Genomic DNA, 12,291 nt, shown 5'->3' with positions numbered 1-12,291 from the left:
AATGTATCAAAAAATTTTATCTTAACCTGCTCCTCCCACCTTAGCCATATACGGTAATACACTGTTATTTACACACACTGAACTACTCTAGAAAGCTCCAAGTCACTGAATCCTTTGTCTCCCTTTCCATCTACAACCAACCCATTACCCATGTTATTTCCATTTATTATTCACTCAAATATATTGAATTCTTCCATCTATCCCTATATTACTGCTGCTGGTTTAGTTTCGACTATCATCCCACCTGGATGATTACTTCAAATCTATTAACTAAGTTCTATCTAGTCCATCTCAACTACTACTGCTAGAGTTATATTTTCAAACAATGTGACCTGCCTAAAAACCTTTAAGGGTTCCATCATGGCACAGCAAAAACATCCTAACTCCCCTCTTCTGTGGTTTCAAGCATCCTCTCTCATCTACCTTATCCTCCAGTCTTGTGGTTCGTCTAAGTCATGCTTCCACTACATCTAAGTAGTTTCCTCTGCCAAAATCATCAGTCCTCTTCCTTCTGTCTCGAGAATTATTCAAATTCATATATTACCTCCTCTAGGATCTTCTCTTCAACACATGCACTTTTAGCAACTGTCCTCTCAAAGCTTTCCAATCACCCTGTACATGTTTCTATTCAAGCACTTACACTGCAAGGAAAGTATCTGCTCACATGTCTATCTCCCTCACTACTTTTGATAAATAAGGACAGTTGATATTCCCATCATCAATTATTAGAGTGACACACAAACTGCCTTTGAAAAGTGTTAATGAATGAGAGGCTGAATTTCAAAGATACAGCTAAGAAACCACTCCTCTATACAAGGTAAATTATTCCTACCCTAAGATTTGATTTTCCACATACCTTACTTACAGATACAATAAACTCTGTAACAAAAGTATGTCACCTAAAAGAAATTCTAGTCTTTACCTTCTAACAGCTTATAAACCAATTTAGTATTGTTCCTTGAAATCAATTTGCTCTTTAAATTTGCCTCTGAAATGCTGTGCACAAAGTAAATATTCATCAAATTTTATTTTCTCCCTGGCTTTCTTTCAGTTATCAATGGATATATCTTGAGATATTAAGGTTAAACAAGCTTTATACTTTTCAGAAAGATCTGTAACTTACTTTGAAATGCGTAAAAAATACAAAATAAGGGGACTTCTCTGGTGGCACAGTGGTTAAGACTCCACGCTCCCTGGTTCGATCCCTGGTCAGGGAACTAGATCCCACATGCAAGCCGCAACTAAGTCGTTGTATCCCACAACTAAGGAGCCCATGTGCCACAACTAAGAAGCCGGCAAGCCGCAACTAAGACCCAGCACAACTAACTAACTAATTTTTTTTTTAAAAAAATACAAAATAAAAAAGATGGATTGATGAGTGGGTGGAGGCATGGAGATAGGCAGGTAGGTAGGTAGACAGATAGGTGATAAAGCAAACACAGCAAAATGTAAATTGTATAATCCAGGTGATGAGTAAATAAATGGGTGTTCACATCAGTTCATTAAACTTCGAGTGTTTGAAAATTTTCGTAATCAATGTTGAGAAAAAAAAGTTCAAAGACAATTGTGTTTTTAATACGCAGTCAATTTAGTGAATAAACACTTACTACTTACTATATTTAAGGCAATGTAAGGAATAGGAAAATTCATAAACCACTCAAAGAATTTAGAATCTAAAGGTAATAAACACGTGCGAACATAATTCAATTCATGAAACCGGAAATTTTGTTATAAGAAATAAAGTTCAGATAAAGTACTATGGGAGCTATATGTATTTAATATTTGCATGCAAGTCCCACCCCAAAATTGGTCATATTAATAAAAAGTAATCACCATTTGCTTTAATTGTTCTGTACTTGAAAATACAAATAATTTTATATTAAATATAAGTATTTACTAAATATGCAATTGATTATTATAGTATTATGTTAAAGTGTTCCTTCTGCATAATGCAGACAGATAAAGGCCTATTAGCATAAAGGCTTACTAATATCATAGCTCAACACTAATTATTTACTTTAAGTGGGGATGAGAAGAACATCAAGAGTTATCCTAACTTGAATAATTTAGTCTCTTCTCAAACCTGCTCCCTAAAAAAGTTGCTAGGGTCTTAAAATTACATCAGCAGTCATTATTATAATGCAAAACTGATTATGACAACAGAATTACCTTTAAGCTTCTTGAAATAACTTTTGAAAAAATTTCTCTACTGAAGAAATAAAAAATTCAAAAGGATTTATGTATATATTGGTCCGTTTCAGATAAGGCTACTTAATGAACTATAGTGCAATTAATGAAAAGTTTACTTTATATTCCCAACGCACTAGTACCACATCATACATCCAATCTGAAAAGGATAGAGAAAACGTCAACTCATATTCTACCACCATAACAAAATCACAATATGTACTTTATTCCCTTCCAATCTTTCTGTAAGATTCTTTATGTGCTCAATGAGTCAATGACAGGCCATTCACTTGATCCAGCTTTACAGACTATAAACTTTGAGACAACCTATTGGCATAAATAGCATACAGGATAATTAACCACTTGAAAAATACACTATGAAAAGCAAAAAGAAATACTTTTGATATTGTTTTTATCGGACAAAAAAATTAAAAACCTAAACTGAAGTCTGGATAAGTAATAAAATGTAAGAACAATATAGATGTAAACAGCAAATTAAGGTTTTCTAATTCTAATTAAAGAATCTGGGGACTTCCCTGGTGGTCCAGTGGTTAAGAATCTGCCTTCCAATGCAAGGGATGCAGGTTGTATCCCTGGTAGGGGAACTAAGATCCCACATGCCACAGGGCAACTAAGCCCGCGCACTGCTACTAAGCCCGCATGCTGCAACTAGAGAAGCCCGCGTACTGCAACGAAGAGGCCATGCTCCTCAAAGAAGATCCCGCGTGCCGCAACTAAGACCTAATGCAGCCAAATAAACAAATAAATAAATTAAAAAAAAATAATCTGGGGCTTCCCTTGTGGCACAGTGGTTGAGAGTCTGCCTGCCGATGCAGGGGACGCAGGTTCGAGCCCCGGTCTGGGAGGATACCACATGCCGTGGAGCGGCTGGGCCCGTGAGCCATGGCCGCTGAGCCTGCGTGTCCGGAGCCTGTGCTCCGCGACGGGAGAGGCCACAACAGTGAGGCCTGCGTACCACCCCAAAAAAAAAAAAAAAATCTGTATCACTCAATTCATTTGTAAAAACATTTCAATTTCAGGAATCAAAAACTGCTGCTTCCATGTAACTTTACCTAATTAACTTTATGTTTAAGAAAAAAATATTTTCATGGTGAAATTCCTTTTAGTCATGAGATGTATTGATACTTGACATATAACACTGTATTAATTTTAGGTAAAAAACATAATGATTTGATATATATATAAACTGCCAAAATGATTACAATAAGTTTAGTTAACATCCATCACCAAAGATAGATACAAATATTTTTTTTCTTGTGTCAACAGCTTTTACCTACTGTCTTAGCAACTCATCACGTGAAATCATATCATGGTAAGATGAAAAAATGTAAAAACATTGGAATCAACCACCAATTGTTTGATATAGACACACCACCTTTGACTTAAGCACACAGTTGTTACTTAAAAATAACTTACCCATACTGTGGTGCTCCCGTTTTAATGTCTCCTATAGTGACATGAACATCATCCTCATCATCATCACTGTCGCTATCACTATCGTCTTCAGTCTCTGTCACTTTCTATATCAACATAAACAACCACAAAATACACTCAATAATCCATTTCAACGTCTGATATAAATAACTGAAAAGGTAACCATTTTGCATTTTTTGAGCTAATTCTAGAGAAAAAGTTATAGTACTACTACCTACTTCAACTCATTTACAACTTTGATGTTTTGCAATGATAAAAAGGGATAAGAATGTGAAGTAAACCTTTTTTTCAACATTGTCTTTTTGTAAATAACACATGTATTTTTTCCTACTATTTATAACTGCTCCTCTTGCACAAAGGATCTAAGGCAATGTACTAAAATACCTAGAAGATATTTTTAAAATGTTTGAGGAATTCTTAGCAAAAAGAACATGAAGGTAAGAGGAAAACAACTAATTTTAAGGGTCACAGTGTCACAGTTAAAAGCATCAAATAGTTAAAAAGCAGCTCACTTATTCTTGACATTCATGTACACATAGAAAAGGTCCTGCATGCAAATGATTGAGGGAATACTTTGTTTCTATGAGTAAAAGTAGGGACATTTATGAAAGCTTTATTTTGGCTCTAAAAGGCTGTTCTGTGCTTAGTCACATAATAGTAAATTTAAAAAGTAGATCACCAAGGCTAAATACTTTTTTGTATACAAGTTCAAGCTTGCAGAATAAGAATTTCCTTCTTTTTACAAGATTAAAACATTAAAATATTCATGGGACCGATGATTTGTTCACCCCCCAAAATATCACTTTTAACAGGCATGAGGTCAGACTGTCATTTATATAAACAGTAATTTTTGCTAAAAAACTTGACAAATTTGAGTTGAAAAACTCTATGTCTGCTTTGAAAACCAGGCTCACCATGATCTATCGAATTGACCTATGACCACTGGGTTCCTTGGTAGCAACAAACATCAAGCCTTTGCACATGCCCCATTTCATCTGAACTCTCCTCCCACTATTTCTTCTCATGGTTACACTTTTTTGACGGCACCAGATGACACAGGAGATACAAAAGGGGCCCGATTATGCAAAATATTGGCAGTCATGTTAAATTCTGGTTTTCTTCCTAAGTGAACGGGAAGCTATTGATAAAGATTTTAAACAGAGAAGTAACCAGATCTCAAAGCCTTATGTTACCGGTTTAGGTACGCCATTTTCAGGAGTTTCATCTTCAATTCCCGATGGAGGGTTAGCACTACAAACAACAAAAATAAGTACACAACTGGTATTATTTTTCTGAAGTACAGACGGAGCATACTAGTATTTTTAATCTATGTCTGATAGTTTCCTGAAATTACTGTCTCCACCAGAGACGAAAAAAGAACTGCCTGTCCTATTCTGCTATTCCTAATGCCCTACATAAAACGTTTACACTCAACACTGGAAGTAGAATGGAATTGCCTCCACAATTTGTTAACGATGCCAAATTTGCAATTTGACGGTGGGGTATAATTTGAGTTTTTACATTTTTAAAATATGCATCATACTTAATCAATTTTATTTATCCTAAAACTACATTGAACTTCAAGGTACTCTAGGAATTGCCAAGGGCTATGTAACACACAGTTTCCTCTTTTCCCTGGTGCCCAAGGAACTCAGATGTGCAGTATGATGACGTTAACTCAGCACTGAGTTAACACACATGCTTCTTCCTAGTTTTCTGTTTCACCTGTCTTATTAGATATATGTCCTTTGTTGTATAAAAAACAAATTTTAAGATTTAAAAAAAAGTTTACTTTCATGTAAAGACTGCCTTCCAATTTGACACTAAGGAGCTCCAGATCTAATTTTGATGCATTAAAAAATAATTACTTTTTTAAAGCCAGTTAATACTTGAATTTGCCCTGTTACAACAAAATTGACATATAACAATAAACACTTATTCTCAAGAGACTCAAGCATATGGCCATTAACCATGAAATAAAACTTCTAGTACCACGGTGCAAATGGTTCCTTATATTTTTAATAATTATGATTCTGAAAGTGGGAATTAACCATTAACCTCATTTTATAGATGAAGAAATTGAAATACAAGGCAACTGACAATTATTTAGTAGCATTTCTAGGGAAAATGTCCAGATGTTGATATAGTTCAAAGCTGTTTTCACTGGGTTTCTGCTAATCTCTAAACTTCACTTTTGTCAAGCAGTTTCTATATAAACTAATTTAATCTCTATAGTGGTATTCTGTAACACAATCTCCAAACAAAGCAAAATGAAGGACAAAACCTGAAAACTTATCTGTTAAATTTTCATAGTTCTAATGCTTGACCCTCCCCCCCCCAAAATGCAATTATAATTATTCAATACATTTCTCAGATGTAAGTTGAGCTTGTTCTTTATGTCACAAAACAGTATGTTTAGCCACAACTTTGAAATAAAACAAGACAATCAGAGACAGCACAGTGCAATGGTTAAGAACAGTTTTGACAATGGGCCAATCACAAAGAAGCTGGGGAAAACTCTAATAGCAAAGACTCGGCTCAGTTAGGGCAACGAAGTAGGTACTGCACTGGATAGTAGAACACAGTTTGGCAGAGCTCTCTTCCCCAATAGACTTTTGAAAGTTTTAATTCTCTTTCACCATTAAAACACTAGAAACATGATAAAATTATAAGCTTTATCTAGAAAAATAACATTTTAAGGGTAGATCTTTTCCTTTGGATGAAATAAACTTAACAGCTTTCCAAATAAAATGTTAATAAGGAATATAAAGACATTTTGACAGTGATAGGGAAGGGAGAAGGGTTCCTCTCCAATCAATTTAATCAAGCTGTGTATTGAGGAATTAAGGAATATTTAATCACAAAATAAGCTTCAAGAATTATATCTAAGAATATTAACAAAGTAAAATAAAAATTAGTTCACAAAAATGTGTATCTGATTGTTATCATTAATTTCTTGATCAACTGAAAAATCAGGGTATGAAGAAATATTACTTTCATAACTATTAAACTACACAAATCCCAACTCTGTGGTTAACTAAGAGTAGGGTTAGGAACTGGGTTGGATATATCCATTTCAAAACGAAATGACAAGGGCTTCCCTAGTGGTCCAGTGGTTAAGACTCCAAGCTTCCACTGCAGGGGGCGGGGGTTTGATCCCAGGGGGATGTTCCGCATTCCACCAAAGGCAGACAAAAACAAAAAACCCTAAATGACAAGATTTCAGATGATACAGCAATGAATAAATGAATAAATAAATAAATAAAACCAAAAAAAACTTCCAACAAAGGGTTTTTTTTTTTTTTTTTGCGGTACAAGGGCCTCTCACTGTTGTGGCATCTCCCATTGCGGAGCACAGGCTCCGAACGCGCAGGCTCAGCGGCCATGGCTCACGGGCCAGCCGCTCCATGGCATGTGGGATCTTCCCGGACCGGGGCACGAACCCGCGTCCCCTGCATCGGCAGGCGGACTCTCAACCACTGCGCCACCAGGGGTATAAGCCCAGGGGTATAAGCCCTATAGGGGTATTTTTAAGCAAGGAACAATAATCTCAGCACCCCCTGAGCTGTTTCCACTTCTCACTTCTTCCCTCCATTAACTTTTTAAAAAATAACAGCTTTGAGATACAATTCCTGTACCATACAATCCACTCATTTGAAGTGTACAACTGAAAGGTTAAGTATATTTACAGAATAGTGTATGTATGTCTACCTATCTAATTCCAGAACATTTTCATCACCCCAAAAAGAAACCTTATATATTTGTAGTCACTCTCCATTTTCCCCTGTCCTGGTAACTACTACTTTCTGTCTCTTTGGATGTACCTATTGTGTACATCTAATATAATAAGAAACACAATATGTAGTTCTTTGTGACCGGCTTCTTTCATTTAGCATGTTTTCAAGGTTCATACATGTTGTAACACTATCAGTACTTCATTTCTTTTTACTGCCAAATAGTATTTCACTGTATGGATATACCACTTTTCTAAATCTATCCATTTGATGGACACGTGGGTTATTTCCATTTTTTGGCTATTATGAATAATGTTGCTATATATGGTAGCTCTACGTTTAACCTTTAGAGGAGCTATCAGACTGTTTTCCATAATAGTTGCACCATTTTACAATCTTACCATCAGTGTATAAGGGTTCCAATTTCTCCGTATCTTCACAAGCACCTGTTAACTATCTGTCTTTTTGATTACAGCCATCCTAGTGGGTGTGAAGTCGTATTTCCCCCTCTTTTTAAACCCAAATATTCTTTAAAAGTCCTTTTTGTAATCACGCCTCCCCCACTATAAGACACTAAGGCATCTGGTCAGTGATGTCAGCATATCCATGTACTTGTACCCATGAGCTATTCTGAAATTTAGAATAAGTTTCTGGCTCCCTGATATGTTCTGTAAATGATACTCAGACCTTTCTAGTAATCTAACAAAGGCAATCAATCTTATAACAAATTCATTAATTCCACTTCGAATTTTAAATAAATACGAAACATTGAAATTGTAACCACAATGCATTACACCATCAAAAATATTAAGTTGTAAAAGTAGTTACCCAAGGAATTCTTTATTTTTAAAAAATTTTTAAGTTAAAACTTTTTTTTCTTAGTAGTCTGATGGTTATACTGTATACTCCATTATTGAGCTCATTTAAGAGTACAAAGTCACTTAATAGTGAAAAATATCCAAACCCTTACTTCAAAAACATTTTGTCCCCTGGGCTACTAGCAAATAAACAGAATTGGTACAAGACTACGTCCTGAAATAGTAATAAACTATAAAGGACTCAGCGTCTTGCTATCTCTGTCAAAATGTAATCAAACCAATGATTATAACAAAATAATTCTGACAATCTGCTGACAGAAGCACTGTACCACACAATCTGCAAAAGCATCAACAAGAAATTTCACTAACCTGGCATTTTCTTCTTCTGGCCTTTCAACTTCATTTTCATCTACCAAAAAAAATACATAAATAAATAAATAAAATTAACAAACAAACCACTCTTAAAGAAACCAGTATTATGAAAATCTGAAGTGATCATCACAAGCACTAACCTAGGTCCTTTGCCAAATCACTGTGCACATGCACGTCCCATGGGCCTATAAGCACATCCAAAGTTAGATCACCTTATAATGACTTAACAAGATATGTCTTTTATGAAAAATAAAGAAATAAAAAAATCAGACTTTACTTCTATAAAAATAAACTTAAGAAGCATTACAGATTTCTAGACCTTTGTAAAAGAAACCCTATACATTTACATTTCAAACAGTACTACGAATGCTAAATCTTGCCGCCAAAGACAACGTATTTTACAAGTTTATCAAAATCAAAGTTTGTCGAAGTCACATTATCAAGGAGCTGCGTGGTGCCCAAACGTGCACTTTTACTAAACTATCCTAAAGACAATCAAGAATACGCATTTTAGGCAAGGAACAAACATTAACTTTCAAATCTAATACCGGCAACAGACAAGAAGGGACTGTGACTTCATGGAAGTTAAAAGCCAGATGTCCCTTTCAAGGGGGAAGTAAAAGATGCAGTAAACTTATTTTATGAAAAAGATATACACGAAGTGATACTGAAAACCGTAAGCCTAAGGGACATGAGGTACTTCTACGTGGGTTAAAACGCAGTCTCTTAAAAAAGAAAAACTTCACCTTAATACAGGAGACATTCGGGGTTTTCTTTATGGGCCATAATGTATTCCATCTCTTTCTTTCTCTCTCTCTCTTTTAATTAATTATTTTTAAAGCACGACTTTCACACAAGGAGGTACCCTTGCAGGTGCATTCCATACAAACTGACCATCAAGAAACAAGACGTTAGTTTTACAGCATCAACTTTATTTAGCTATTATTACAGAATGACTGTTCCTGGGACAGGAAGGGCATCCCACAGTCAAGGGGCAAGAAGAGACACACCAACACAGCTTAGAATCGATATAAGAAAACAAGAGGAAAAGCGCACAGAGGCGAGGCGGCCGAGAAGCCTGGGCGCAGTGGACGGCGAGGCTGGAGGCCCAGCCCCTAGCCCCCTGCCCAGCGGGGTCCCAGCCGCCACCTGGTGGGTGCGTGTTGGGGGCGTGGGCTGGGCGGGAGGAGGCAAGGGGGGCGGGGGACGCGCACGCCGAGCTCGGCCTAAGTCAGGCCACACGAGGCTCCATGCAAGAGGCCCCAGGCGGCGGCGAGAGGGCCCCAGGACGCCGGCCGTTTGCGGGCCGGGAAGGGAGGCCTGAGAGAACCCGGGAGAGAAAGAAGGGACAGGAAGTTCCGTACCGCCATAGAGCCACTCTTCCTCCTCATCCCCTCCGGTCCCGCCGCTCAGCTCCGACACTAGGCGCTCGACCTCGCCGGCCGACATGGCCGCCCCGAGCACAACTTAAAGGCGGCGATCAACAGCCCCCTCCAACCCTTCCCCAGCCTCGCTGCCCGGGGTCTCGAGAGGGGCGCGAACCCGCCGGCGAGCGAACGAAGAAGGCGCGAGACTCAAATCCAGGGTAGGTGGCCCCGGCGGCGGAGGCGGCAAAGAACACGGCTCCGTCGCCGCTCCGCCCGCGCCCGCGCACGCGCAGCAGCACCCAAGCAGCGCGGAGTCTCTAGGTGGCTTCGCTTCCGCGGCGGCGGCCACCTGAGCCTGGTTGCGCCTGCGCACCGTAGTTGGCCCCGCCTCCACGGGATCTCGCTTGCCTTTTAGCGTGGCTTTCTCCCGTGACGTCTTACGTAGGCTACGATTCCCCTCCCCCAACGTTCCTTCTGATAACCTGTATTGCTTTTGCTGGAGAGTGCACCGTCGTTACTTTCTGCGTGTGATGCTTGCTTTCTCGTTTTGTTTTTTTAAAATCTCCCGGAAGGCCTTGTTTCATTCTTTACTTGTATCAGACTTGATCCAGAATCGCCTTATCAGTCCCTGTTTCTCATTAGAGAAGAAATCATAATTCGTGCCCACTTTCCTGAAAAATTAATTTTAACAGCAAACAAAAGCCAAACTAAAAAATGAATAATGCATTCTCTTTGTCAAAAAGTCAAAGACCTTCTCATCCACTACCCTCCTTTCCAGAAGTAGCCCTTGTTTTTCTGTTCATGTGCAGCATTATGAAATTTTATACATATTTGCTACACGTGTATTGTTTTGGTGAAAGAACCTGAGATGAATGAGTCTTAAGGGGTACAATATTGTATGTATAATTGTGTAGATTTGTTTATTTGATTGGTTGGTTTGGTTGTTTTTTTTTTTCTCAGCAGTGTCTTGGAAGTCCTTTCCATATTTGTGTATGTCAAACTATGTTCATTTTTTAAGTGCTTCATCGTATTTTTTCATTTATTTATTTAACATTTATTGAATATCTGCTGTTTAAGAACTTAGGAAATAAAAGTATGAGTAAAGCACAGCCCCTGCCCTTGAGAGCTCTCAATTTATTGAGAAAGGCAGAAGGGTGGTAAACAATTAACTCACTTACAAGGGAAAGGTGGGTCTTAATAGAAGCACAAAGTGTTTTTACACCACCAATGCCACACCATCTCATGCTATTTAAACAAATCATGTGGTTTTAATCTCCCTAACCTTTGAACATTCCTCTATTGCTATTCTCAGCCTCCCTTATCTGAAGGGGATAGATAATCCCTTGTGTATTTCTGAAGTCTGTTGAGATATAGTCAACTTTTGAAATCTTTCCTGAACCCCATTTCTTTATTTATTCTATAAATACTTATGGAGGGCCTACCAAGTGCCAAGGACTCTTCTAAATTATGTAGATTCAGCAATGAGTAAAACAAAGTCCTTCCTCCCGTGAAGCTTTCATTCTAATGAAAGGGAGACAGACAATAAACATATAAATGTACAGTATGTCAGATAGTGATAAGGATTATAAAGTAGGGTAAGCAGGAAAGGGGGACCCCGAGCAAAGTGATGAAGAGGGATAGGATGCAATTCTATATCAAGTGGTCGGGGAAAGCCACTCTAATGAGGTGGTTCAAAAGTAGAGACCTGAATGGAGAGAAGTAAACCGTTGTGGATTTCTGGGAGAAGCCCTATCAGGTGGAGAGAATAGGAAGTGCAAAAACCCTGAGGCAGAAGCGTACTTGGAGCATTCAAAGAACCCCAAATGTAGCTGGAGTGGAGTGAGGGAGAGAGGATATGTAGATGAGATTAGAGTTATTCCGGAGTGGGTAGTGCAGAGCTAATCATTCCTTTCTGCACAGTATGCTGATTCCGTGGCATGTGTCTATCACATCATATAGTAATTATTTGACTACATATCTGTTTTCCTAAGACTTCACCAAATCCTCCCTCAAACAGGGCATCTTCTTATATGTCGTTCTAATTCCTGGTGTGTTGCCTAGCACTTAGGAGATCTTCTTGGCCTCTACTGACAGTAACAAAGTGAAGATTTTACATTCTGCTCGAGAGTGTCATAAGGCACTCACTCACATTCCTGTCTGTTTATGTTTCCATTTATCATTCTATGAGTCTGTAATGATGGTTTCATGGGAGAACAAACTGCCTTTTGCTGAAGAGCCTCTTTCTCCTTTCAGCTGCCTGAAATGAGCTTGTCTTTCAAGGCATTACTTAAACTGAAGAATTGATGAATAATAATTGATGCATCAGAATTGCCTTCATGGTGGAGGTAGCATTTGAGC

General features: G+C 38.1%; 1 protein-coding gene across 36 annotated transcripts in view; it reads right to left on the bottom strand.

Annotated features, from left to right (window-relative positions):
* FIP1L1 (factor interacting with PAPOLA and CPSF1) overlaps positions 1-10,245 on the bottom strand; it is a 68,461-nt gene extending 58,216 nt beyond the window's left edge. For 7 of the 36 annotated variants that reach the window (XM_019928170.3, XM_019928174.3, XM_019928169.3 and 4 more), the window contains exons 1-5: positions 9,931-10,239; positions 8,707-8,751; positions 8,564-8,603; positions 4,836-4,893; positions 3,625-3,728 (exon numbers count right to left, since the gene is read on the bottom strand). In XM_019928170.3, the coding sequence (XP_019783729.1) occupies positions 3,625-3,728; positions 4,836-4,893; positions 8,564-8,603; positions 8,707-8,751; positions 9,931-10,015 (332 nt within the window). In that variant the 5' untranslated portion in view covers positions 10,016-10,239. Of the gene's footprint in view, positions 1-3,624; positions 3,729-4,835; positions 4,894-8,563; positions 8,604-8,706; positions 8,752-9,930 lie in introns of all 36 variants that reach the window. The other 29 variants (XM_019928168.3, XM_019928173.3, XM_033857015.2 and 26 more) reach the window with 14 other exon arrangements.
* Between the last annotated feature and the right edge of the window lie 2,046 nt (positions 10,246-12,291).

This window comes from Tursiops truncatus, chromosome 5 (genome assembly GCF_011762595.2).
Source record: "Tursiops truncatus isolate mTurTru1 chromosome 5, mTurTru1.mat.Y, whole genome shotgun sequence".
Taxonomy (NCBI): domain Eukaryota; kingdom Metazoa; phylum Chordata; class Mammalia; order Artiodactyla; family Delphinidae; genus Tursiops; species Tursiops truncatus.
The sequence above is the reverse complement of the archived record's forward strand: the minus strand, read 5'-3'. Positions and strand labels throughout refer to the sequence as shown.